General features: G+C 34.5%; 1 protein-coding gene across 8 annotated transcripts in view; it reads right to left on the reverse strand.

Moving 5' to 3' along the window:
* The window catches only part of ZNF236 (zinc finger protein 236), a 69872-nt gene that overhangs the window by 31501 nt on the left and 13797 nt on the right, over nt 1-24574 (reverse strand). For all 8 annotated transcript variants that reach the window (XM_084507777.1, XM_084507783.1, XM_084507778.1 and 5 more), the window contains 10 exons: nt 21020-21198; nt 17662-17786; nt 15603-15775; nt 13382-13528; nt 11433-11504; nt 8275-8478; nt 6798-7026; nt 5227-5499; nt 3094-3297; nt 206-350 (listed from right to left, as the gene is read on the reverse strand). In XM_084507777.1, coding sequence (XP_084363903.1) covers nt 206-350; nt 3094-3297; nt 5227-5499; nt 6798-7026; nt 8275-8478; nt 11433-11504; nt 13382-13528; nt 15603-15775; nt 17662-17786; nt 21020-21198 — 1751 coding nt within the window. The remainder of the gene's footprint in view (nt 1-205; nt 351-3093; nt 3298-5226; nt 5500-6797; nt 7027-8274; nt 8479-11432; nt 11505-13381; nt 13529-15602; nt 15776-17661; nt 17787-21019; nt 21199-24574) is intronic.

A 24574-nucleotide genomic window follows, 5' to 3' on the forward strand; every position in this document is an offset into this window, starting at 1 on the left:
GCGTACTGCTAGAACTGTGCATGGGCACAGATTAGTCCAGAATCTCCTTCAACATTACCAGAAAAATCAGTTATCACTGGTTCACTACTTAAAGACAATTAAAACACTGAAAAGAAGCCTTTTCGGTGACCAATATGTACACTTCATACTTTTCCATAAGATTTGTTATTGCGTACATTTCCTTTCTCCTTCATATTTATTTTACCTGATATGTTGTTTAAGATGACAAGATTTTTTATAGGCTCGATGGCAATAAAAACACTTATAGGGTCTGTCGGCATCATTCACAAAATTGTTGTTAAAATAATTTTGGAAGAACTGGCTATTCCTTGGGATTGGCTGGATAAGACCTGCATATAAAAACACAAAGGAAAAAATAATTGATAAAGATACTCCAAAGCTGCAGTAATCTGGGAAGCTAGTATTTGAAAAAACAAAAAACAAACAAACAAAAAAACACAAACAAACAAACAACTTACAACTAAGCTTTTGGTATGAAAGAATGTAAGAAAATTAGTACATTTTCAGCACCTACTTGAGATTATATATTCATCTACTTCACATACATACTCATCTACTTCACATTATACACACTGTATGCATACTATGTATGCATACATACACAGTTGATTTTTTTAACCCATAGGTCAACCTCATTACATTAAGCCTCACATATATCAAAAATAAAAATCAATTTTAAAGAAAGTCAACTGTTATGAATTCACTGCCAATCAGATGCATTGTTCTTCCTACTTCCATCTTATCCACATAACATTTTGTGTACCTACATATATGTTAAATATGTCATGTTTTAACACTTATCTTGCATAAAAATTAGTTTGCATTATAGCAGCCTTAAGTGATATAAAATCCATTTTAAAATATTTTATTTGATCTACTCTGCCTAATCAGCATGCTTGCTAATTTTCTGGGTAACTCCAAATATTTATTGGGGGAAAAAAGAATCAAAAGATGGCTTATTTAAACAAAGACGCTTTACACACCGTACCCTGAAACCAGTTAAGGGTAGTTCTGGAACCCTGAAACCGGTTAAGGGTAGTTCTGGAAAATCACATAAGAGTTTCTGCTACTAAACATCCAACTGCTAATAGAAGAGTATCTGTCTCAGAAGCAGTCAACATAAGGCCATCATTCCAAACAATAACAGAATAGGAACAGTAGCAGAGATCTCAAGTAAACAAGCTCAGTCACTGATACATCTGAATGCAAAAGTACTCATCACAACATTGGTGTGAAAGACTGATGAATGACACAGTTTCCATATAGCAGCAAAAAATACCTTTATGATACTAAATCACCAAAAAAGCCCTTCATGCTATTTTTCCTTCTTCTTCAAACTGCTTGGTCTAACCCTGTATTTCATATTCAAAAAGGAAAGTCCGATGGGTTTCTGCTAACTTCCAAATATATTTGAAAAGTGTAGAAGAAAGGAAAACTTTTTGATGAGAGGTTGCAGCAACATCAAAAGGGGATTAAGTTTATCGGGCTGTGACTTGAGTAAGTGTATGCATACATATGTTATACATATTTTTATGTGTATACGTGAACCAAAATTTCCTTTGCGTTCCCCAACTAACTCAGTCTAGGAAGAATATCTTCTCCCAGAAAAATTCTTCTGACATTCTTTTTGCAATAGTAATGAGAATCATACAATATCCTGAGTTGGAAGGGACCCATGAGATCCCTGAGTCCAACTGTCGGCAACACAGGACTACCTAAAAGTCACACCATGTTGTCCAAACACTTCTTGCACTTCAGCAGGCTCGGTGCCACAACCACTGCCCTGGGGAGCCTGTCCCAGTGCTTGACCACCTCTGGGTGCAGACCCTTTCCCTAACCCCCAGCCTGATCCTCCCCTGTCCCAGCTCCATGCCGTTCCCTCGGGTCCTGTTGCTGTCCCCAGAGAGCAGAGCTCAGCGCCTGCCCCTCCGCTCCCTTCATGAGGGAGCTGCAGGCCGCCATGAGGCCTCCCTTCAGCCTGCTCTGGGCTTTTACAGTAGTGTTTTTTTGTTGTTGTTAATATTACTATATTAATTTTGTTAATATTGCTTCCATCTGCCTGCCTATTGCAATTTCACTGTGGAGATCTTAATTTTATTGTAGTGCTTTTTTCTTTAAAATCAAGAAAAATGACTGTACCTGTTCCTGGGTTCATTCAAGAAAGAAATGTTGTAGAATTTGAGTATCTGAAGCTGTCAGATAAAGTCTTGCTGCTGCTCTTTGAAAATTTACATCTTATATCAGACACCAAATAAACAATTACTCTTGCATACCATAATTCTTGGAAGCAATGAAAACAAGTGGATTTTTAAAGATTTTAGGATAAATACATTACCAATTTTCTACTATATAATGCTGACTATAAAATAGACAAGGCAGGGGTTAGCAAACTGTTGAATCAAATGACAATAGAGAGTAAATAACCTACCCACTATATTGACCTCTAATGGACAACATATCTTGATTGAGCTGTGAGACAACTTACCTTGTTCCAAAAAGTGATTTTACATAATGATGTAATAATTGTTCTACAACAGAATTAAAATAATTATATGAATTATCTGTAGTATGTTCAAAAACTGTTCTGCCCTTTATCGAAATATTACCACTAATTTAGCTGAGGTCACAATTACACCAAATGCAGTAAAATCATGTATCACTGGCTTATTTAATGTATGTAATTAGAATAAACGTGATTGACTCAAGAAAAATCTAAGACTGTATGCCACCTTTTCTATATCAAATGTATAACAGTAGTTAAACTAAAGTCCAAATAACTTAAGGTAAAAATGCATACACTTATTTCTAAGACTTATACAACTTCTCCATAAATAAAAGACTACTTATTAATTCAGAAAGCACAAAAGAGTTTCAAGCAAACTATGAAATAAAGTGCTTTTCCGAAGCTTAGTTTATTAGTTTATCTGATGACTAATCAGATAAATCAGATGACTAAGTACATCTTTCTGAGCAAGGTCTAATTGTGTTTGCTTGATTAAACTGTCACCTTTGTTTTCCAGTGAAATCCAAATTTCATGTTTACAGGCAACCACAGATTTACTCACTCTTTACCTAAATCAGTGATGAGTATGGGCTCTTGCAAAGGGATGTCTGGTACAGGGACATTTGTTTTTCCTACTCGAACTTTTGCTGGCTTACGTTGATGTCGCAGCTTTCTTAGTTCCGTGTGTTTAAAATGTGAAGCTATATGAGTTTTCCGGTGGCCTGATGTTCTAAATTTTTTGTCACAGTGAGGACAAGCAAAAGGCCTAACACCTGCAAAAGATTAAAAAAAATTAGTTTCTGATTTTATCTCTACTTCCCCAGAAACGTTGTTTTGGTATACAGGTTCTTTTCTGCATTTTCTGTTTTGTTTTCTGTCCAAGTGTTCTCCAAGAAGATCAATAAAATCCAACCAACAGTAAATATAAAATTGCCAAATTACTAACTGGTTATAACAGGAAAAAGACAGCAATTTTCAAAAGGTGCCAGAAGCTATCAAAAAATTACAGATACCAGGTCAGAGAAATATGAGGAAAAAAAAGAACCAGTGAACATTCAGACAAATGATACCTAATAGTATGAAAAAGATGAACATTGTAACAGTTTCAAGAAATTCTGACTCTGTTTCTGAAATGTCAACAGTGTTTGATGACAGCCAAATAAGTGTGCCAGTGGGAATTACTAAAGGACGACTTTTTCACTGAAAAATCCAGGAATATTTTGAACAGTAATATTTAGTTCTGGAGACTTGGAATGCATACAGAACTTTGTAACTGTCACAGAGATAGGCAAAGCTGATGAACATTCAGCTTTTGTTTAAAGGAAAATCTCGTACTTACAGGGCTAGAAAACATGACTAGGTGGAAAACCAGTGGAAAATATGTGAAAGAATTAAGAATGAACTGCTGCTCTTCACAATACAGTAACTAAGAAACACCAAATGAAACTAGTGGGCAGAATATTGAACACAGTAGAAGTTACTTAACGTATAGTTCAACATCTGAATTCTTAATTGTCTATATGGCAGGAAGTTCACACAAATTCAAAACCTATTACTTAAGTTCCTGAGACAAAAATTGACCGTGTTGCTTAACATAAAGGTGTGGCCTGCTTCATAAAACCTTCAGCCCCAAAAGTGTAGTGAAAACTAGTTGTATACTGCTAAGAAGCATTACTGTAGCTTCTCCTCTTCACCAGGTCTGCATCAGAGATGGCACAGAGGGCTAGATTTAACTTAACCCTGCAAGCCCTAACCTGACAGGCAGCAAAAGAAGCAAATGTCCATCTCTGATAGCACTTATACGCTGGAGTTCTATGAACATGGAATTACCTAGTTTTTAAGCCAACTTTGAATAGGTCAGATTTCTGCAGATGAATACAACGCTGACATTTCAATGGACTAAAGGTGTTAGACCATGGAACACTGAACATCAAATGCACATAGACAATAAATAATACAGGAAAAGAACTTTGCTACAAACATTTTTACAGAAGTCAATAAGAAACAGTATCTTGCAGAACTAAAATATATAAATAGAAGTGAAAGAGTTTCATGTTTATGAGTATCTGACTGAAAGCTTATTTACCAGTACAAAGTATGAAAAAGTGGAAAATGACAACATAGTCCATCAAGACTGGAAAATTCATTTTAATCTATGCAGAAGATAGAAGCTGAGCCACAGATTTTGAAGCTATCATGTATGATGTAAACAATAAAGACCAAATGAGAAGGGTTTTAGGGTATGCAACACAAGATATTTAAAACAGGTAAGCTGGTGAAAACACCATGCAACACCTTACTGCAGAAGATAAAATCGGAAATAAACAAATAATCCTGAGAGATACAATGAAATTATTGAAGAGCATGAAGAAGGGAAAATAAAAGATACAGAGTATATAAGGTAACTGTGAATAAGTAAAATTAGAATTCGAAGTCTGTGAAAAACTAAAATGCCCAGAAAAGTCTGTGAAAAAACTAAATGCCCACAGCTTTTCTATAAGCCCAAAGTTTCAAAGCCATGAAACACTAGAGAGCTATGACAAATTTTAAGTTCATCATTTAATACACTGAAAATGATTTATTCTATGGTAGATATAAATAGCATGATAGACACCTCTATAATTAAGCACTTCACATTATATGTATGTGTTTGAAGCCTCACTCACATTATCAAAAACACACCAGCAGTTTTGAGACCTTACCTGTATGTAGACGAATGTGAACTTTTAAACTCCCTGAGGTGGAAAAGCATTTCATACAAAATTGGCACTTGAAAGCTTTAATGCCAGTATGTGTTTTTATGTGTGCTGTGAGAGTACTCTTAACGGCAAATGCGCGGAAGCACTGGGGACACTTGAACGGCTTCTCATGGGTATGAATGCGAATGTGGCGCACTAAATCACTTGGCTTTTTAAATTCTTTAGAGCAGTATGGACAAACATGCCACCTTATTCCATTTTCTTCACGTATAGAACCTGAAATAAGAAACAAAAACAATTTGTTTGAAGTATTTTAACAGTTTTGTTTTCTAAGTTCCACTATACTGACACCATTATACTAAGTAATCAAAAAGAACACATTTTGCAGATGCCACTACAACACACACTGTAGACAATTAACTTCTCAATTAGATGCATTCTAGTTCACAGAAGTAGTGACGGGCTAGAATGACAAACAAAATCCTGTTGAAATTCAAATATTTTTATGCTACTGAAAAGGAAGAAAGGAGAGAAAAAATTAAGCTAAGAAGTGTCTGATTTCACAGAGTAACAAGAAACAATGCAGCTTGAATGCCACTTCAAATAGTAGGTAATAATGTAGTATAATAGTAGGTATAATGCAGTGTAATATACCAGTTAACTTGTAATAAATACCACATCTAACACAAACAGTTGTTTAACAGTAAATAAAACTCCTCAACCATAACCACACCTACAAATTATTTTAAGTACTAAAGACTTAAGTACCTCACTGGAGGGGGTACTTTATATGGCACTCTCTTATCCATATTCAAGAAAGCTATGAATCCCTAATTGTTCTCATCTAAGGACCCTTTCATGCTCAATGTATGCTGTTCTTCATTTATCTCTGTTTCTAGTTCAATTTATGATACAGGTACAGCTGCAACATAAGTGAACAACTGAAAGAAAAATTACACGTGTGTTTACAAATAATATGGGCTGCATTTGGACCAACAATATAAAGGCAGAGCTGTTCCACAGATACCCAGAATTTCACATCAGCCCAGTAGAGCCTGTACAGTTGTGAACATAAATTTACAGCTCAGTCACTAGTTTCAGGACTTAAACATGCAACATCAGTAATGATCTGTATGAGGCAACAACATCGTACTTGTGTCCCTGTGAGGCCTCATTTCCAAAAGAGGAAAAGGAGAGCTAGCAAGAACCCTCTGCTCTGGGACACACCACGAAATCCCAATCTTCCTCAAAGAAAGACGATGGGAGAAACAGGGAAGATTTCTATTTTCTGTCCTTTTCCAAAAACTCCACTGATCTAAATCCAGAACATTGAATAGCGTATAGAATAACGTCCAGAATAGTGTATAACTTCAGTTATTGCTACTCGGTAAGGTTTTTAGTACAAAAGTTATAAGTTACATTGATCATAGCTTATACAAATATTGTATTTTATGTAAAAGTCAATTAAGCCTGTAACTCATCTGCAAGGTTTTGGGAAATTCCTTTACAAAGTCATTAACACCCCCCAGAATACTGTAGTCTTTACAAGAAGTAGCAAACAGTGGCAACATTACCAGGTAAAAATGGCGATTTTTTCTTAATAACCTTTTTTTCTTTTTTATCCTGTTTATCTGTACTCTCTTGCTCCTTATCTTGTTCTGCATTATTAGAGTCAGTCTGATGATTTGAGAGAGTCTGGACATCTGGGCTCTGATCCTGGGCCCCAGGAGTCTTTGCTTGGCTGCAGTCAGTAGAATGTGCAGAGACAGGAATTGAAGACAACCCACTGTTCTCTAAAGCTTGCTAGAAGAGAATAAAACTTTTAGACTAGGAAGGAAGCATTCCCAGCTGCACCAACTTTCCTCAGACTGACATTTAGAAGATGTAACATAAATATAATTAAAGGGCTTACCTTTCAGAAAAGTGCCAGTTGTCTCTATAGAATCTAACATTTGCCAGAAATATACAATTATGTCTTACACCTACACTACATAAGAGAATAGTTTCCCATAAATGGTCAATTTGAAGCCCACAAGCTTCGGGAGAGGCCATAGAAGGTATCAACAAAAAGAAAGAATGCTACATCAAAGAAAGCCTTGGAAAAGCTCAAAAGCCTCTGTTAACATATCATTGATAACCCTCAGACTGAGGCATAAGCAATGCACCCATTTCACATACACCTGAAGGGACCGAAATGGAAGCACTTTCATGGATACTACTGTGTATGAGAAGATTCCGGATCAAAGACCTCAAACACAGTAAGACTGCAGATATTTGATCACTAGAAAGAAAACTTTTTTTTTTTTTGCACTGTATGTTTAGGGTACTACATGCTCATACTTCAAACCTTGTTTTTATTAATAGCTATCAAGACTATATATTTTGTATTGTAATTTGCTACAACTACACACAACCTTCCAGACATTAGGGAACTCAGCACAGATAACATGGTGAACCTGCACAGAACTCTTCCATACTACACAGCATTTCCTATTGCCAAGACCAAGGACAGAATAATGGATTAGACAAAACACAACACAGAAAGGAATTTGCGTAGATCAGAAAAAATTCAAATACCCTGTGTCAATTAGAACAGGATAAAGGCCCAGAGACATTCTCATTTTTTTAATCAGATAAAAATATTATCCCTCTTAAGTATGGTCACACTTTAAGAATCATAACTTAAGGATGTTTCAAAAGCTGCTTCTAGGCAACAGACAAAAAAAAGTCAAAGGGTAAAATATCCATGAATAGGTGTGTACACTCACAGCTTTCCTCTAGGCCATGTAATCACTCTTTGTAACCTTTCTTTTATAATATTATATAAAGCCTGGCACATTATTTAATATAATATACTATAATATATAATACATAATCCTGGCACATTCCATTCCTGTTCATTAGATCTTTACAATTCTCTCTTGGCTGATAAATCATTTCAAAATACAGGAGGAGTACTGTCATTGAAAATATTGAAACAAAATTTCACTAAAATAAAAACAGCTAGAAAAACCATTGAAATGTAAAGATGTTATCACACAGAGCTCTTACCTGCAAAATATCTCTATTGATCCCCACAGCAATGCTGAGCTGCTGGCCAGGTTGTTGAGGCTGGTTATTTTCTACAGGACCTGGTTCTGATAACTCAAGGAGCTGCTGGATGACATCGGTTACAGCCTGTTGTCCCTGATTAGCAGTAGCTGAAGACACCTGGTTTTCTGTCTGCTGAAGAAGCGGAGACCGGAAATGTGTGGCCTGAAATATACAGCAGTATATTTGTACAGGAAGATAAAATGTATATATGAACTTATCTCTTAACCTCCCTTATCTGAAATGTCTGTTAACTGTCCACTACAAGGACTTTTATCAGACTACTTCACACAGATCTGCCACTTAAGGTCTTCTCACTGCCTTTTTTTGGAGTTCTTCCCAAGATGCATAACTGTAAGCTTAAAGCTTGAATTAAGTTTGTAGCAACTACTGAACCTTCAACCAGTTTACAAAACACAGGTATCAGTTATTGAATTCCACATTGAGAGGCCACATGAAAAGTACAAAACAGATACATGACACTGATATGGTTGTCTTTTTATAATTCATGTTTAACTAAAAACAAGTCCTTTAGAAAACTTCTACTAGCTGAGATTTTTGTATTAAAGTGTTGTTACACTGAAACTCTTCAGAACAATCTAACTTGTTTGCCTCCAACTTTCAAACTTCTAAATCTCTGAGCTTTAAAAGAAACTACTTATACTCTGAGAGTTTAAATATACAGAGCTGTGTTCAAATACCCAAAAAAAATCTTTAGACTAAAAATCGTTTTTCAGTTCTGATTTGATAATTGCATCCTTATGACACCTTAGTAACAAACAAAGATTAAAAAAATCAATATTTCTTTTTACAATCACAAAGGCATTCAGTTCTCTTTTGTTTATGAACTTTTCTTTCTTGAAACACACTGCAGAAATATACCATTATTGAAACAAATGCTTTTAATCATTTTACTGCAAAAAAATAAATATGTATTCATACATAGTGGCTGGCCCTGTAATTCTGTTTCTTGGAACACACTGGATATTTGCTTTTAATATTTCCCTTCTCCAAAAGTAATCACTTCCAGGCAAAAACGCATATACAAAACACTATATTCTTTAGATCATTTTTGACAAAGAACAATCTTAGCCTTCATGCATGTAATATTTCTTTCAGTCTGAAAGCTCCCCAAGATTTTCTTTATATTGACACATTGCACAAGACAGTTAAAGTGACACTGTCACCATATTTGAGAATAATTCCAAAGAAATGTATGAAGAAAAATCAGCTTGATTCCAATTTCCAATTGAGTTCTGAGAATTTCATGAAGTATTCTTAACGTCTTTTTGCATGAGACAATATAAAACAAACCCTTCTCTCATTTTTCTCACATACAAGCAACCGAATAACACTTGCTATTTTATCAGTTTTATCATTAGTTCATCTTTTTTCACCTCACCAGTGGGACAGATGGAAAAACTTCTCAGATTCTAATTTAACAAAAAAACTATAAGCATTTCAGTATGTGACCTCTTTCTAGGTTTCCCTTAGAATAATTAAATATCTAATTTTAAAAATAGCACAGAAAATGAAGTATTATATCATTACTCTAATTCCACATTGGTGGAATAGTGAATAGTGAACATATGGAGTGTGTGGAATCGAATAGTGAACCTTGTGATGACGGGCTTTCTGATCTGGCTGTGTAACTAACACAGACTGCACTGCTGAGTCAATTACTCCCTCAAGTGAAGTAACTGTACAGAAATTAATCTTTTTTTTTTTTTTAAATCAAGTAATTTATTATGGTAACTTTCTATTGCTAACAAACTTCATTGAGTTGCTCCAACACTAACACTCCCTACATAATTTCAAAGTGTGAATGTATCTAGTTTCAACCCACAAGTCTTTTTTCCTTTTCTTTTTAATTCAGAGATTATAGATTTTTTCCTTTTTCTGCAAAACAGAAGATCAAGTCATCATTAAATATTTTGTCTGATGAGCAAAATAGATGCAGCTCCTTGAATCTCTTTGATAACAAAACACATCATATAGTTCAAGAATTTTGATGGGTGATTCCTCTTGTATCTTTCAATACAGATCATGAATAGTGATCTGAAAACTGCCATCTTCTCAAAATAAAAAGACCAAACCGATCTTTGCAGGCAAGGAAAACTTCGCTTTTTGCTAACATATCAAATATCCATAATAATAAGGCTTGAAAAGGTTATAGAAGACTTGCAAATGTCTTTCCTTTGAATTTGGACCATTTTTCTGGGCCAAATTGCCCAGATGTGCCCAGGCTGCACACATCCGATAGCATGGGAGCAAGCACATCTTAAAATAAAGAATGAGACTTTGAAGGCATGTAACAAAATTGCTGCTTTCTTCTTTGTACTGAAGTTTTAGTTTTGGGGTGGTGCCATATGCTCCTTTTCCTCAAAATTCCTATACATGTTACAATATATAGTTGTTAGTTTAAAAATAGAAGGCACCCTAGCAAGGGGAAAGAATTCAAGTTTTTTCTTTGCTAGACTACAAAGTCAGGCTTGCCTTTGCTTGACTTCCTAGATTCCCCACATACACAGTAAAGCTAATTTTGCAAAGTTGCACACAAACGGCCTGGGCACCCAGCACCTACTAAGGCTGCTTCATTTGAGAAGGCGTCTTCATTTGAGAAGACACTACTTTGAAGACCCTGTGGCTAAGGATGGAATTGGAGACTGTTCTCTCACTTGCTAGGGAAGACTATCAGACACTTCTTCAAAGAAGGTGGGAATGGAGAACCATCGCTCCCAGCACCTACTAGCGGGCAGGAACCAGCACTCTGCATCAAGTAGAAGGAACTGCACAAGGGGACATGCTGACACAGGAGCCTAATTTCAATTTTCAGATTCAGTCTAAGAAAATAGGCACTCAACATTTGACAAAAAGGTCATCCGCTCCTCTTTGGAGCTTGCTTTGTTGAAAAGCTTTTGAAAATAATGCACCCTATTCAAAGTCTTTTCTCTCCATAATACCTACCTGTGATCACCAATAAGTCTGCCTTCATGTATTAACTGATGAACTTATCATAGTGGATAATTGTGCATCTTTTTCCACCAGAAAGTTTACCAAATTCTGTAAAGTTCCTCCCTTTTTTATTCTTGACAAAAAAAAAAATGCTCTATACTTACATTCTTCCATTTATTATCAACAGGTTGCAAAAGATTAGCAGGAGATGTTGTTAAAGGCTGGGTGACAGAGTCCTACAAAGAAATAAAAACAGTATTTTAAGCTTTGGTACAAGAAATTAAAAAAAAAAAAATCTTAAGTACCACAGTTCATTTTCCCACAGTACTGAGACTAGAAAGAGAAAAAAAAAGACTATGGGAGAGATACGAATGTACATAGAATCACCTGTGTTGCTCCATAGTTTATAGGTATTAAACATAAATTTTAGAAACAAACATACCTGAGCTATAAAGCACTGATGCTGCAAATACATAACAGCCCTAGAGTAAGCAAGTTTACAAGATGTACCAGTGTATCAGAAAATAATGCTTTCTTTGGTAGTGCAGCAATACAGCTGACATCAAGTTTAGGAATGCATGCATTTAGGACATAATCATTGCTCATCCCAACATCCATAGCAAGGGATGACAAAGAGAACTTTAGAACAGGAAAAGTATTATACAGGAAACCTGTTATTAAAGAAGATCCGCATGTTGTGATCAGGATAAGGAAGTCAATTCTAATGTAAGAATGGTAGTGCTAATCTAAGAACATACCATCTTTCTACAGCAATAAATATGCAATCAACTGTTACATATCTGCAATTTCAGATTAAAAGTTAAATATAGAAATTATAATACTTTTAACAGACAATTAAGATGTCAGTCATCCTTGTTCTTCCTTATTAAGCTTATTGGCATCTGTTTTTAAAATTACTTTTCTTCTGTTTTGCTTATACCATTGTACAGAGATTATTTTCCATTGCCTTCATGCAAGCAGAGATAGATGCATGAGACAAAGATAATGGCAATACACTTCTGTAATATCAATGTGCAATTCAAATGCAAAATAATCAAGCCAAACAAAGCAAGAAAAACACAGCCGGCCAGGGAAAGCAAACATTAGGTGGCTATGAAGGAATCCTTCTCCATTCTGCTTTTAAGATAAAACTCGTGAATATGAAGATCTACAAAAGGAGGTATAGATTATATGTACTTGCAAGTAAATAGGACACATTAATTCTTCCTCCCCCCGAATTAACCTGGAAACAATCTGCAATATAAAAACAGCTTTATAGAATCTAAAGAAAAATAGTACTCCACACAACACTACTAGACACTTGTTGTCAACAAGATACAGCTGCATAATGAAGCTGAGACTTCAAATTTTAACCCTCCTCTTCAAAATCTGGTACTACTTGTCATACACTGAATTTCAGAGCATTAAAGTTGGAAATGGTAAGCAATAGAAGAAGAAAGGCTAAAAGGTAGAAGCTTTCTTCAAAGAAGAAAATATGATGTAGTAAAAACATGCATTGGTTTAAAAAAAATAGTCAAATGAAAGCAAAAACACTTTTTGAATCTTTGCATTTTCTTTTATTTCAGTAATGAAAAAAAACACATTCAGCATTACTAATAAAGCTTTTTCCTTTACAATCTTGTCAAATAAGAAGTTAACATTGAAAGCAAGTTATAAGAAACACCCAAAAGAAGAATCTCCTCTGCATAGATTAGGAATTACACCAACAATTAATTTATGAAATTAATGTTCTTAGGTACTTGGAATAATCTAGGTTTCATTGTTCCAATAAAACTTCCAAATTAGTTTCATTACATAGAAAGAAAACCTCCCCACACAATTTGTAACTACCAGAGTTATGTTTTAATTAGTTGATGTTATTCTACATCATATTTTCATCTAAACCCTCAAACTGTAAATCCTTTTTTGCATTTACTTGGCCAATCTACATTGTGCCGATATGCAAATCAATTCCAAAAGGACAAATCTAAAAAAAAGGACAATAAACCTACAATAGGTCAGAACCAAAGCTACATGAATAATTACTGGAATTAAAATATAGACCCAACTAAAATCTTAAGGGAATTTTCATAATATACTGAGTGAAGCTTACCGCTGTAACATGAGATACATCTGTTGAAGAGCTCGCAGAATTCTGTTGACCACCCATGTGCATCTTGCTGATATGTGTATTCAAACTACCCAAGCTTTTGAAGACACAGCTACATTCTGTACAGTTGTACGTAGGGCCATTCTTGACCTTCAGGAAAACAAAAGTGTTTAAGTACATTTTCCCTAAACCTGCCTAATTATCTTTTACATTATTTATTTGCGTAACAAATGTACAATGGGATTATGAGAGTTAAAATGATTTATTTCTCCAAGTTACTGATACCTTGTTATGGAATCAGTCTGCTATCAAGTCAACTGTAATCTATGTGCATGACTCATCTCCACTTCTCAATACTGGAAAGCACCAGAGAGTGAGACAAACGTCATCTGGCTAATCAGGCTTCAGATTTCTCTTTCCTTACAATTTCCTACCATTACACACTCAGAAACAAAACCAAAATGCAACTTGATAAAGTAAGATGTGCCTGCAAAAGTAACAACATACTGAATACATGCTGAAGTTGGGAAAAAAATGAAGGGAAAGAATGCAGATAGTTTATTTTAAGATTTTGGTTCTCTTTTGTTTACTTGTGCAAAAGTGCCTTTGATAAATTTTCAAGAACAAATAAAATCCCTTTTTTTAGGTCTGAGTAAAACAAAGGTGAGAGATTGGACCAAAGGCTATTAAGTACTGCATGAAAAAAGAATGGTGAAAGACAGGTAAGTTAAAAGTTGAATAGAATATTGAATTCTATTTTCTGACACTAAGCTTTACCTCTTTCTGAAATGTCTTGTTGCCAGTTATCAACTACAAAATACAGATAAGATCAAATGGTGATAAACCAAGTGGGAATCATCCTGTTTTATCACCACCTGTAACAATTTGACTGCTTCAGAATTAGAGTTCTGCACACAATCTTGAAGGAAATCATGACAACAAGAAAAAAAAAAAGATCCGAAGTCATAACTAAAATAAGCACTCAGGATCATGCAACAATGCTGGAGATGTGACCAGGAGGTAGTATTTATGACAGGACAAAAAAGGTGAAAAATATACTTGGCTTGATACCCCAAAACTTAGCAACCCCAAAGCAAATTATAAAATTAATGCTGATGCATTTTTCTTTATATAGATATAGGTATATCATATGTATTTTATATTGCATGTATAGAAAGTTGTGAATAATAAGGAAGAAGAGTCACATGAATCCATATGAAGTGTAAACATGATTTAATATAACCATGAGTAATACAAAACATTCAGTGAAGGACTGTATCCAAAAAATAAGAAACTATCATACTAGAAGGTTCCTTAGTTTAAAAAAAAATAAAAAACAAGATCTGCCATTGTAACAAAAATTGAAAACGAGAACGTAATTCTTTCTCCTAACGGAGATAAAGAGTGGAGAGGGCAGCCTGCATGCAGCAAAAAGACAAAAAAGCTACCTTTACCACCAAAATATACCTCCAAAATCAAAACTAGATCTTTTTCTGTGGGTATTTCAAACCACAACTCTCTGAATCAATGCAGTAATTACTGCGCAAAGTTGCATAGCCAGTGTTGCTCAGACTGTATTACATGTATATCAGTACCTTAGGTATCTTTAAAATTGTCTGTCAAAAAAAATGTCAGCATTAAAAAATATGCCATAAAGAGGTCTCTCTCTCTCTCTCTTTTTTTTTTTTTTTTTTTTTTTTTTTTTAAGTCTTATTTCATTATTTTTCTTTTCTGGCTGTAACTGCAAAGCTTCTGATAAAGGCTGCAAGATGCATTCTTCAAAGACAATTATCAACTGTGCTTTATATCGGAGATGGTGTTTGGGCTTGAAATTTCTCCTTTTCTACTTTGCTGGTTTTGGCTTACTTCCACCTGATTTCAGACCCCATTCTCTCAATACTGAGGTAAGTAGCATTTTTAGCTATTAAAGGAAACACGACGTTTTAATCTTTCAATGCACCGAAAAGACAATGGTAAATGAAGGCCTTGCTAATTATCCTAAGCATCCATTTATTCAGATGAAGCTATTTTAAGCAAGCTGAATTTGCTGGTAAAAAAAACAACAAACTGGAATCTATACTACAGCAGAAAATCTATATTGGCTGAAGAAAGCACCAGTGCGCATAGAAATAGCAAACAGTACATTTTAAATACTGAGAACGAAAGGTTAAACACCAATAAGCACTATATTAGCACCAACCACTTTATGAATAATTGCATTTACCTCTGAATGAACTCTCTGTATGTGTGACTGAAGATTGCCCTTCTGAGAAAAGGCAGCAGGACAAAAGGCACAAGCATGAGGTTTTTCACCAGTGTGCTTGATCATATGGGTCTGCAATGCCCCCTTCTGGTTAAAGGCTTTTCCACATTCACTACATTTAAAAGGTCTTTCACCTAAAGGGGGAAAAAAAAAAAAAGGCAGCTGTGGGGTAAGAGGCTTTAGATAAATGTTAGCAGTTTCCCATATCTGAAAGGAAAATTCTATCACTAAATAAATTATTGCATGTAGATAGATATACGCACACAGATGAGAAAAAAACACAAATTATTAGGTGTTTTGACAATGACTGTTTACTTCAAACACTAATCATAGCATCTAGACAAAGATTTGAAACTTTCACAGAGCCTAAGTGATTATTGCAGTATGTAAATTTAATGAAACCTGTACAAGTATTACTAGAACAGCTTCACTCAACCTGTGGATCTAAAAAGCTACTATGCAAAAGCACCCGAGGAGGGAAAAAAGAGGTGAAAAGAAAGAAGTAATGCAACTATGATGGTAGCGTAGTACTGTATATGCACCACAGACATACTCTTTCCAAAATTAAAGATGTACATATTCTAAATTCTCCCATATATTACAGAGTGCCTCAAGCAATCGTATGCCAGACAGAGTGGCTGTGGATTTAAAGTAATAATAGAATCCTTGTCTTAAATGACTGTTTCCTAACAACTTGAAACTTGAAATGACATACGATGATGTGTAGATTGAGACTAGTTTTTGTCTCTGGTTTCCCTAATAGACAAATGTCTTTTTATTCTTCAAGAGAACTGTGGATGTTCTCGAACTTATCGAAACTTCACAAATGTGTCCTCAACCAACTATAATTTTGCTTAATTCTGATCCAAATAGCTAAAATAATGTATCAAAGAGACTAGACTCTAAAATAAGAAAACTATTTTTAATGACTTTTTTTGGATATTATTTTGAGGCAACTTTTAAAGCAGGTACAAGGGTGACCTCTTGTGTCACTGCATCACAACTAAAATCTATAAAACTTGAATGTTGCTATGAAAAGATTACACAATGGAATTCTAAAGGTATTTTTATTTCTCTTTGCAAACTGTCATTCCTACACACAATGACTCGTGATACTGCTATTGTCTGAGCACAATGCTAATACAAAGAACACTGGGCAATTAGATAATTTACTACTTTAATTAGCTAAGAACTAAACAAGCAGCAATTTATTCATAGGATGGAGAATACATACAAATTGCACATCACTTGTGCGCATCAATGCTTTATTTAAATCCGATCTCACCCTATATTACGTATTGCTGGTTAAAACTTAACTATTCATACAGTTCTCTGTACACTTCCTCCTAAACTTTTGTATTAATTTCATACACCACTTTTTTCAGTTATTTCTATTGTTTAAGGATTAAACAAATATACATTTTTTTAAAACTAATTTAGCCCAAACCACCTGCTATTCATTCTGCAAAACTGATTAGTCTCCTGCTCTCCTTTAAATACCAAAAGTATAGTCTTATCTCCTACTAAATTCACTTTGAACATCCTGAATGTGGCCGTTACAGTAAGTCAGAGAAAATATGGGTTTAACTTTAAATAAATCAATATAAAAACAAATGCAATGCCATTAATTTACTATTTATTCTCATTTTAAATCACAAAACCAGTAGAAATACATTATAGAATCTGTTCTATAGAATATGCAAAATCTTATTTAGAGTAACAGACAAGCCCTGATCCAGAGATCCAAATTTTATGGCCCTCTGAAACTGTAAGAATTAAGTGTCATTCTGTAATAAACAAGGCCTACGAAGTACTTAAAAGTTTCCAGACATATATCATTATGAAAAGTTTTTAAAAAATCTTAAGCATATAAATTTTCCTAATCAAAGCAATTACATAAAGGGTGTTTTAAACCAACAGGTAACATCATAATAATGTTTCACATCCCAGCGGGGAGAAGATTATTTAACATTTCAAGGGGTAATAGAATTTAGTAAAATAGTTGCTTTCATAGTCTTACCTGTGTGTATTCTAACATGTCGAGTTAACTGGCTTGGTTTTTGGAAGGTCTTTCCACAGTGAGGACAGGAATAGGTAAATCCACTTCTGTCAATGTTTCTGTTATAAGATCTGGTATTTGATACCCTGTCAGTTAAAGAAAACAGTTCTTTTTAATCCCAATATTAAGCATTATTTTGAAGGAATTTATTTTACATCATTTTTTAATATACACCTTTAATTTTATGAACATATATACTATCAGGTGTATAAGTTTAAAAAAGTTCTTTAAAAGTTAAAGAACAATGGAAATAGTTGGAGACCTTTAGATTCACTTAGAATTTTATAGAAATTTTACAGTTATTTCTGTAGTAAAATTGATACATCTTGTAGATTCCCCAGAGACAATTTCATTGTAAATTCTGCTAGAAGTACAGAGAAACTTCAGAAGTATTGTTTTGGTGGGAACTTTCAACACTGCAAATTCATTTCTGTTCCTTGAACACAGCAAAATCTTTGTTCTCAACTACATATGAGGATCTCATAAGCAGAGACAAACACAGTTTCTTATGTCTAACAAGAACAGGTTAAGTATTTAATATCCCAAATATGTATCACAATCTCCACAGAGCTACAGTAATATATGGGACAAAGCTTTATAAATGATTTCTCTACAAATCAACCTAACTAGTTTAAATGACGGCTGAAAACCAGCAACATAAATGTGGAAAAACAACAACTAATTTTATCCAGGAAAAAAAAAAAAAAAAAAAAAAGAAAAAAAAGAAAAAAAACTGGGACACCTTACAGACCATTACAACTCAGTTTAAGAAGCAGAAAATGGAATGTAGTGGGCAAACTACTAAGACATACAGACCACTTCACATTTTCATTAGTACCTGATTATTTATGCCTATATAGTAATTCAGCTTGCCAATACTGCTCAAGGCAAGCTGAAATTACAGATTTTAATACTTACTGTTTTTCTACAGAAAATGAGAAATAAAGATTAGCTAACATGGATCAGATGTACAAAAATATACCTTGAAACATAAACTGGTAACAACAATGTGACAAATAGCAGGGAAGTAATAGTCTGTGTATAAGATGAAATCTTTAAACTTCTATTCAAATGATGCATTTTTCTACTCCAAAACAGAGTCAGAGTCTACATTGTCTATTTAAAGGACAGCACATTTTTTCTTCCAGTTACTTGAAACAAATTTTGTGTGTTTTTATACTTTTTATACTCTTCCAGAGAAAGCAGAGTTTGGGTGATACCGTTATTAATACACGTCAATTGTGTCTGCTAAAGTTACTGAATTATCCAGAGTAACATCTGCTGAAGACTGAAAAGCAGCACAGATAGTAGCACAGATTTTTAGTCTCTTCTTCCTCCCATTTCAGGTTAGATGTGCCTGACTGTTCCAATATGCTCTCTGATGAGTAATAACATCTGCATAGCATGGCTGTGACATTTTAATAAAGAAATTATAACTAATTTGGAAACAACTGCAGGAGCAGTCCTTCAAGATCAGGTCATCTTCTGAAATATTTCAGCATTTACAGATACATTGACCATTTTCTTTTTAGTGGAAGATTAAAATTATAACTTCATAATAGTTTCTATTCAAATGTTTCAGACATATAACAGATACCTTTTGGGAAAGTAGCAGCTACATTCCAAAAAAGTCTTCTTTCCTTAGGTCCTACAAATTGCAAGCTTATTTTATAATTAAAAGCAAGAATCAAAAAATAAGAATTTTAACTACCTATGTAGGTCCTTGAACTTTAAATACTATACTGTATACTGTCAAGTTAGATGAAATGCTAACTTTTCATAATTCACCTGAACAATATGACAGGACTGTGTCATATCAAAATTCAGAATTTCCATGCTTTTCTCTTCAAAATCATTTCTACTGAAACAGAGAAGGTCTGAGCGGTGTTAGCCTTGTGATGAAATAATACTCATGCAATTCATTAACCTTGCTCACATACATGGGTTGCGTTGGAAGAGCAGGTAGAAAGACAGTAAGTAACTTTTACAAACAATAGTTTCTTGGATATACATGCAATGTGTCACTACACCTAAATTGATAAATAAGGTTAATTTTGTATAAGGAAGCTCTGAATACAAAAGTAATCTTTATTTTCCTAAACGTGAATTAACAAATGATCACTGAGCTCTACTTTCCTGCAAAATGACAAAAGTTACTCATAAAAGAAATAATCTGCAGAAGAAATACCACAAATAATTGTTTTACCTGTTTGTCACTAGCCTCCCTGCCAAGATTAGTTGTATCTATTTTTTTCTCCTTAAAAAAACACTTCCTATCTTCAACATTTTTAACAAAATGCAAATTAAAACTATACTTATATCTCAGTTACATCAAAACGGAACACACCTAATGCTCAAAAATCACTGTTACCATGATATATTCATGCATCTATTCTTTATTTATTCATCTTAACTTACACAGGAGACATCCACAATGAGAACTCACCTTTTGGCTAGTATTATACGCTTATCTAACTTTATACTCCAAAGCCTCAATTTTCAGTTTGCAAATGAAAACTACAATTCATTTTTAAACCTTCTAGAACAGGAATAGCAAGATTGCCCAACCTAAGACAGATGCTAATAAAAACAATTGGAAATACCTCATATTTCTCATTTTTAAAAATGTATTTTTTCCTGTCTGTTAAGTTTATTGTCAAAACCTTAGGCTTTGTTAATGTATAAACTAAACCAATGGAAGTGCTGCTTTCCTCTAACATAAAATTATCTTCACCTTCTTAAAAGTGAAGTTAAAATAGAGAGCTGAAAGATATTACAGAATATTGACCAAAATTAAGAACAGCATTTATCAGGCCTCTTTTTTTCTCCTCATTTTGTGCTTTTTCAGATTTACAACTCATGGCAGGTTGTGATGGGGACTAGCAAAATATGATTAAACTGCAAGAACTTTCTTCTTTGCGAAAGACAAGCATTAGGATTTTTGCAATTACAGTAACTGCTATATAAAATTAACATACATTTGTTTCAATGTATTGCTATTAGGCTTTGAAATCATACAAACGCACTTCAAAAAGCACTGTGTCAGGAAAAAAAAAAAAAATCTGTGTTTACAAGTAGCTGACAGATGAAACTGTGTTTAGTATGGATTCCTAAATACAAAACCAGCAAGAAAATGGCCTCAAAAAGGAATCGCCTAGTTTAGCAAGGATTTAAAACAAGTGCCATATCAGAACAGCACACAAAAGAAAGGAAGCGACCTTCTACAGATAGCGGTACTTCAATGACTGGAAATGCTATTCCTGCCTTCCCCAGACAAAAGTAACATCTGCCCATTTTGTTACAAACCCATGACTGTCACCTTATTTTATAGTGAGTTTTCATATGTTCCTTTAGCTGTGAGGAAGTTTCAAATTCCTTTTTGCAAGATTTGCAGCTGTGGACCCGACTGCCTGCCAATTCCTGACGATGTTCTTCCATGTGTATGGACAGCTGACTCTGTAAAGTAAATTCATCTCCACACTCCGAACAGATAAGATTCTGAAAGAGATAATAGAGACTGATTTTTAAAAAGATTCACAAACAGCTGTATGCTCAAGTAGATGCATGTATACTTCTGAGGACACTGGCAGCTGGAAGCAAGCAGCAATAAAAGTATACAAGCAAAAAAAAGTTTAAGCCTCACAATATAAATTATGAGTGCTAATCATTGCATACTTACGGTAAGATTTATCTTTTAAGAAACTTCACAAAGTAAATACTGAAATAGTTCATAAGACAGCAGCAACAAGCAGTGCAGTATGGTCATCTCCACTGCCTATTTCCTTGGTTGGCTATTTGAAGATACACACAGAATACATTTATGCTCTACATAAACGTTTGTAAAAAATACCACTTCCTAACCAAAAATATCTTAACTTCAGATTCAGTTTTTTTACACTTTAACCAGTTGAAATGATACAGAGTACCATTTAACAATAACATTAAACCACACTAAATGCTAACTGACCTCAAGCTATCTACCTAGACAAGACAGAAATAAGTAGTGACACAATGTTTTTGACAGGTATCACTTCAATCCATTTATTTTAACCATGCCACTTTCTACTTAGCCATTTAGAATGGAAATCATACTTGCAATGTTTAATGCAGTTCCTCTAAAATTTGGAGGAAGATTCAAAGTCAAGTATTGTTGTAATGCAAACTAGAAGAGGAACAAGGATATGCAGTGCTATTTTAAAATGCTCTGACAACAAAATTGTTTCCCAAGTCTAAAAAAAAAAAAAAAATTGAAAAAATCTGTAATATTGCCAATGTTTAATTGCCAGACAAAGATAAGTCCTTTAATGAAATTAAATACTACTTCAAAGATGACTTGTTTAGTTTAACCTAGAGATCATGATTACTGGAATGAAGTTACAGTGTGGTCCAATAAATATTACTTTATTTTCCAGGACCTACTTTCAAGTCTGAATAAAAATATTCTTCAAAAGAAAGTTTATATAACAAATTCATTTTATGATGATCCTTTGGTACAAGTGGAGAAAAATTACACAGAGAGAAACTTCTAAAGCATACTATACCAAGCTGATGGCCCCCCAAACAGTTTGTCAGTCTTTTCTCAGCATTTTTCAGACACATGCATTTATCTACATTAAGTTGGACATATCTTATTAAGCAATTTGCACAAACAAAAGAATAATCTAATAAAAAGTATTTGATACAAAGTCTATGTATTTCTGTTCAGTATAGTAAAGTTTGCAAGGACAATTAGGCAGAAGTAGTAAAGCAAGGACAAAGTAAGGCAGAAGAAAAAAAACTCAGCAATGCATTAAACCAAATAGCCTCTCTCTGGAATAGATAGTACCAATTTTATTTTTTTGCCACTCAAGCAAACAAAAAAAACACCACCACACACAGAACAAGTAATTGCATGATGTTAACTTCACTGGGGTTAAACCCTTCTGACACTTGAAGAAAGAAGGCAGTTCATATACTGCTACATAAGACTTAAACTTCCAAAATCAACAACAGCTTTATCCAACTCTATTCATCTCATTCAGCCTATATTACCCATCTTCATCTTATCACATCCAACAACGTACATTTTTAGCAAGCATTCGTTTCAACTTTCTCAATACATTAAGGTTTTCCTAGAGGCGTCTTGTCCCAAAGAAGACATATTTGCAGTTTTAAAGTAATAAATTAACATTTTAAGTTTCAATTAAGTTTTTCTTCACCAAATCAAAAAAATAACATCAGGTGCCACCATTATTCAGAAGAATGAGACAACACAAGAATATTCTACAAAGCTGGACATATTTCACTAGGCATTTTCTTTATGACTTATAAGAAGAAAGCTACCTGAAAGTGAAGAATTTCAAACACGGAGTTTTTTTTGTGTATGTGTTTTTGTTTTGCTTCCTGTTACACCAGTTTATCACAAGGGAATCCGTAAGTCACCAAAGAATAGGATAAAAGCTAGTCTTTTGCAAGCTAGATTTCAATAGCCCAGAGAACTTCTTGAATGTCTCACAGGAGCAATCAATCATGAAATTCTGCATTTCAACACAGATATACTTTCACAAACCTAATTTGACAGTTTAAGAAGCTAATCACACCAATTTCTTATTACTTCCGCACTCACCTGTAGATAAAGCTGGCTGATGGAGCACAAAACAAGACTAAAGTTACCCCAACCTCAGCTTTGTACAATAGCCTCCTCCACCGCTATGTATGTTTCCCTAAGCGAGTACATATCTGCTCTGTTTTCAGACTTTCAACCCATCTAACAGCAAGGGCAAGAAAGTGACAGCAAACAAGAGGTAGAATGTACTCCAGTACTAATTTAACTTCTTATACTCCACATCCTGAAGAACTGAATGACAGCCAGTACCCTGCTCAATACCCTATGGTTCAAGTTCAAATTCCAGCTCTTCAGTGCTCAGGCCCTGAACGTTATCACTGGGAAAGTCATTCCTGCAATTCTCTGAATTAATTGCAATGGTCATCTGCTTTATCACAGAGTCATAATGAATTACAAGAGCATATTAATTCACAATTGAAAGTTGCTGATATTTTTCTAAGTTTAATTTTTAAGCTGCAGTTTATTTTTTTTTAATTGTGAGGCATCACACAATCTACTCTCCTAACATCTGCGCCTAGTATCAAGATCAGAGTAGCTTAAGAATAGAAATTAATACTAAAAAATCACTCTTAGGCATCTTCCTTGATGCTCAATTTCCTTATTCTAATGCTTTTAGCAGTCCAAAAATTTGCTTCAATAAACTCCCATTAAACTGTTTAGTACTACAGATAGATTAACACCTAACAAAATTGTACTGAAGTCTTCTCATTTTAACTCTGTTGTGTACATGACAAAATAGGAACTGATAACAATATTGAAGAGGGAACCATTTCCTACAGATAGTAATAGCATAAACAGCTTCACGATGCAAAAAATAGATCGTGAAAGTCTCAGCAGTAATTAAAATATACTAGCTCAACAAGGCTAAGTGCTGTGTCCTGCACTTGTGGAGCAACAACCCTGTGCAATGCTACAGGCTGAGAAGAGTGGCTGGAAAGCTGCCCAGCAGAAAGGGACCTGGGAATATTGGTGAATAGCCAGCTGAATATGAGCCAGCAGTGTGCTCAGGTGGCCAAGAACATCCTGGCTTGTTTCAGGGATAGCATGGCCATCAACACAATGGAAGAGATTGTCCTTCTGTACTCAGCTCTGGTGAAGCTGCACCTCAAATACTGTGTTCAGTTTTGGGCCCCTCACTACAAGAAGGACATCAAGGTGCTGAAGAATGTACAGAGAAGGGCAACGAAGCTGGTGAAAGGTCTAGAAAACATGTCTTATGAAAAGCTGCTGAGGGAGCTGGGGTTGTTTAGCCTGGAGAACAGGAGGCTC

The sequence above is a fragment of the Aythya ferina genome, assembly GCF_964211825.1.
Source record: "Aythya ferina genome assembly, chromosome: 2".
Lineage (NCBI taxonomy): Eukaryota > Metazoa > Chordata > Aves > Anseriformes > Anatidae > Aythya > Aythya ferina.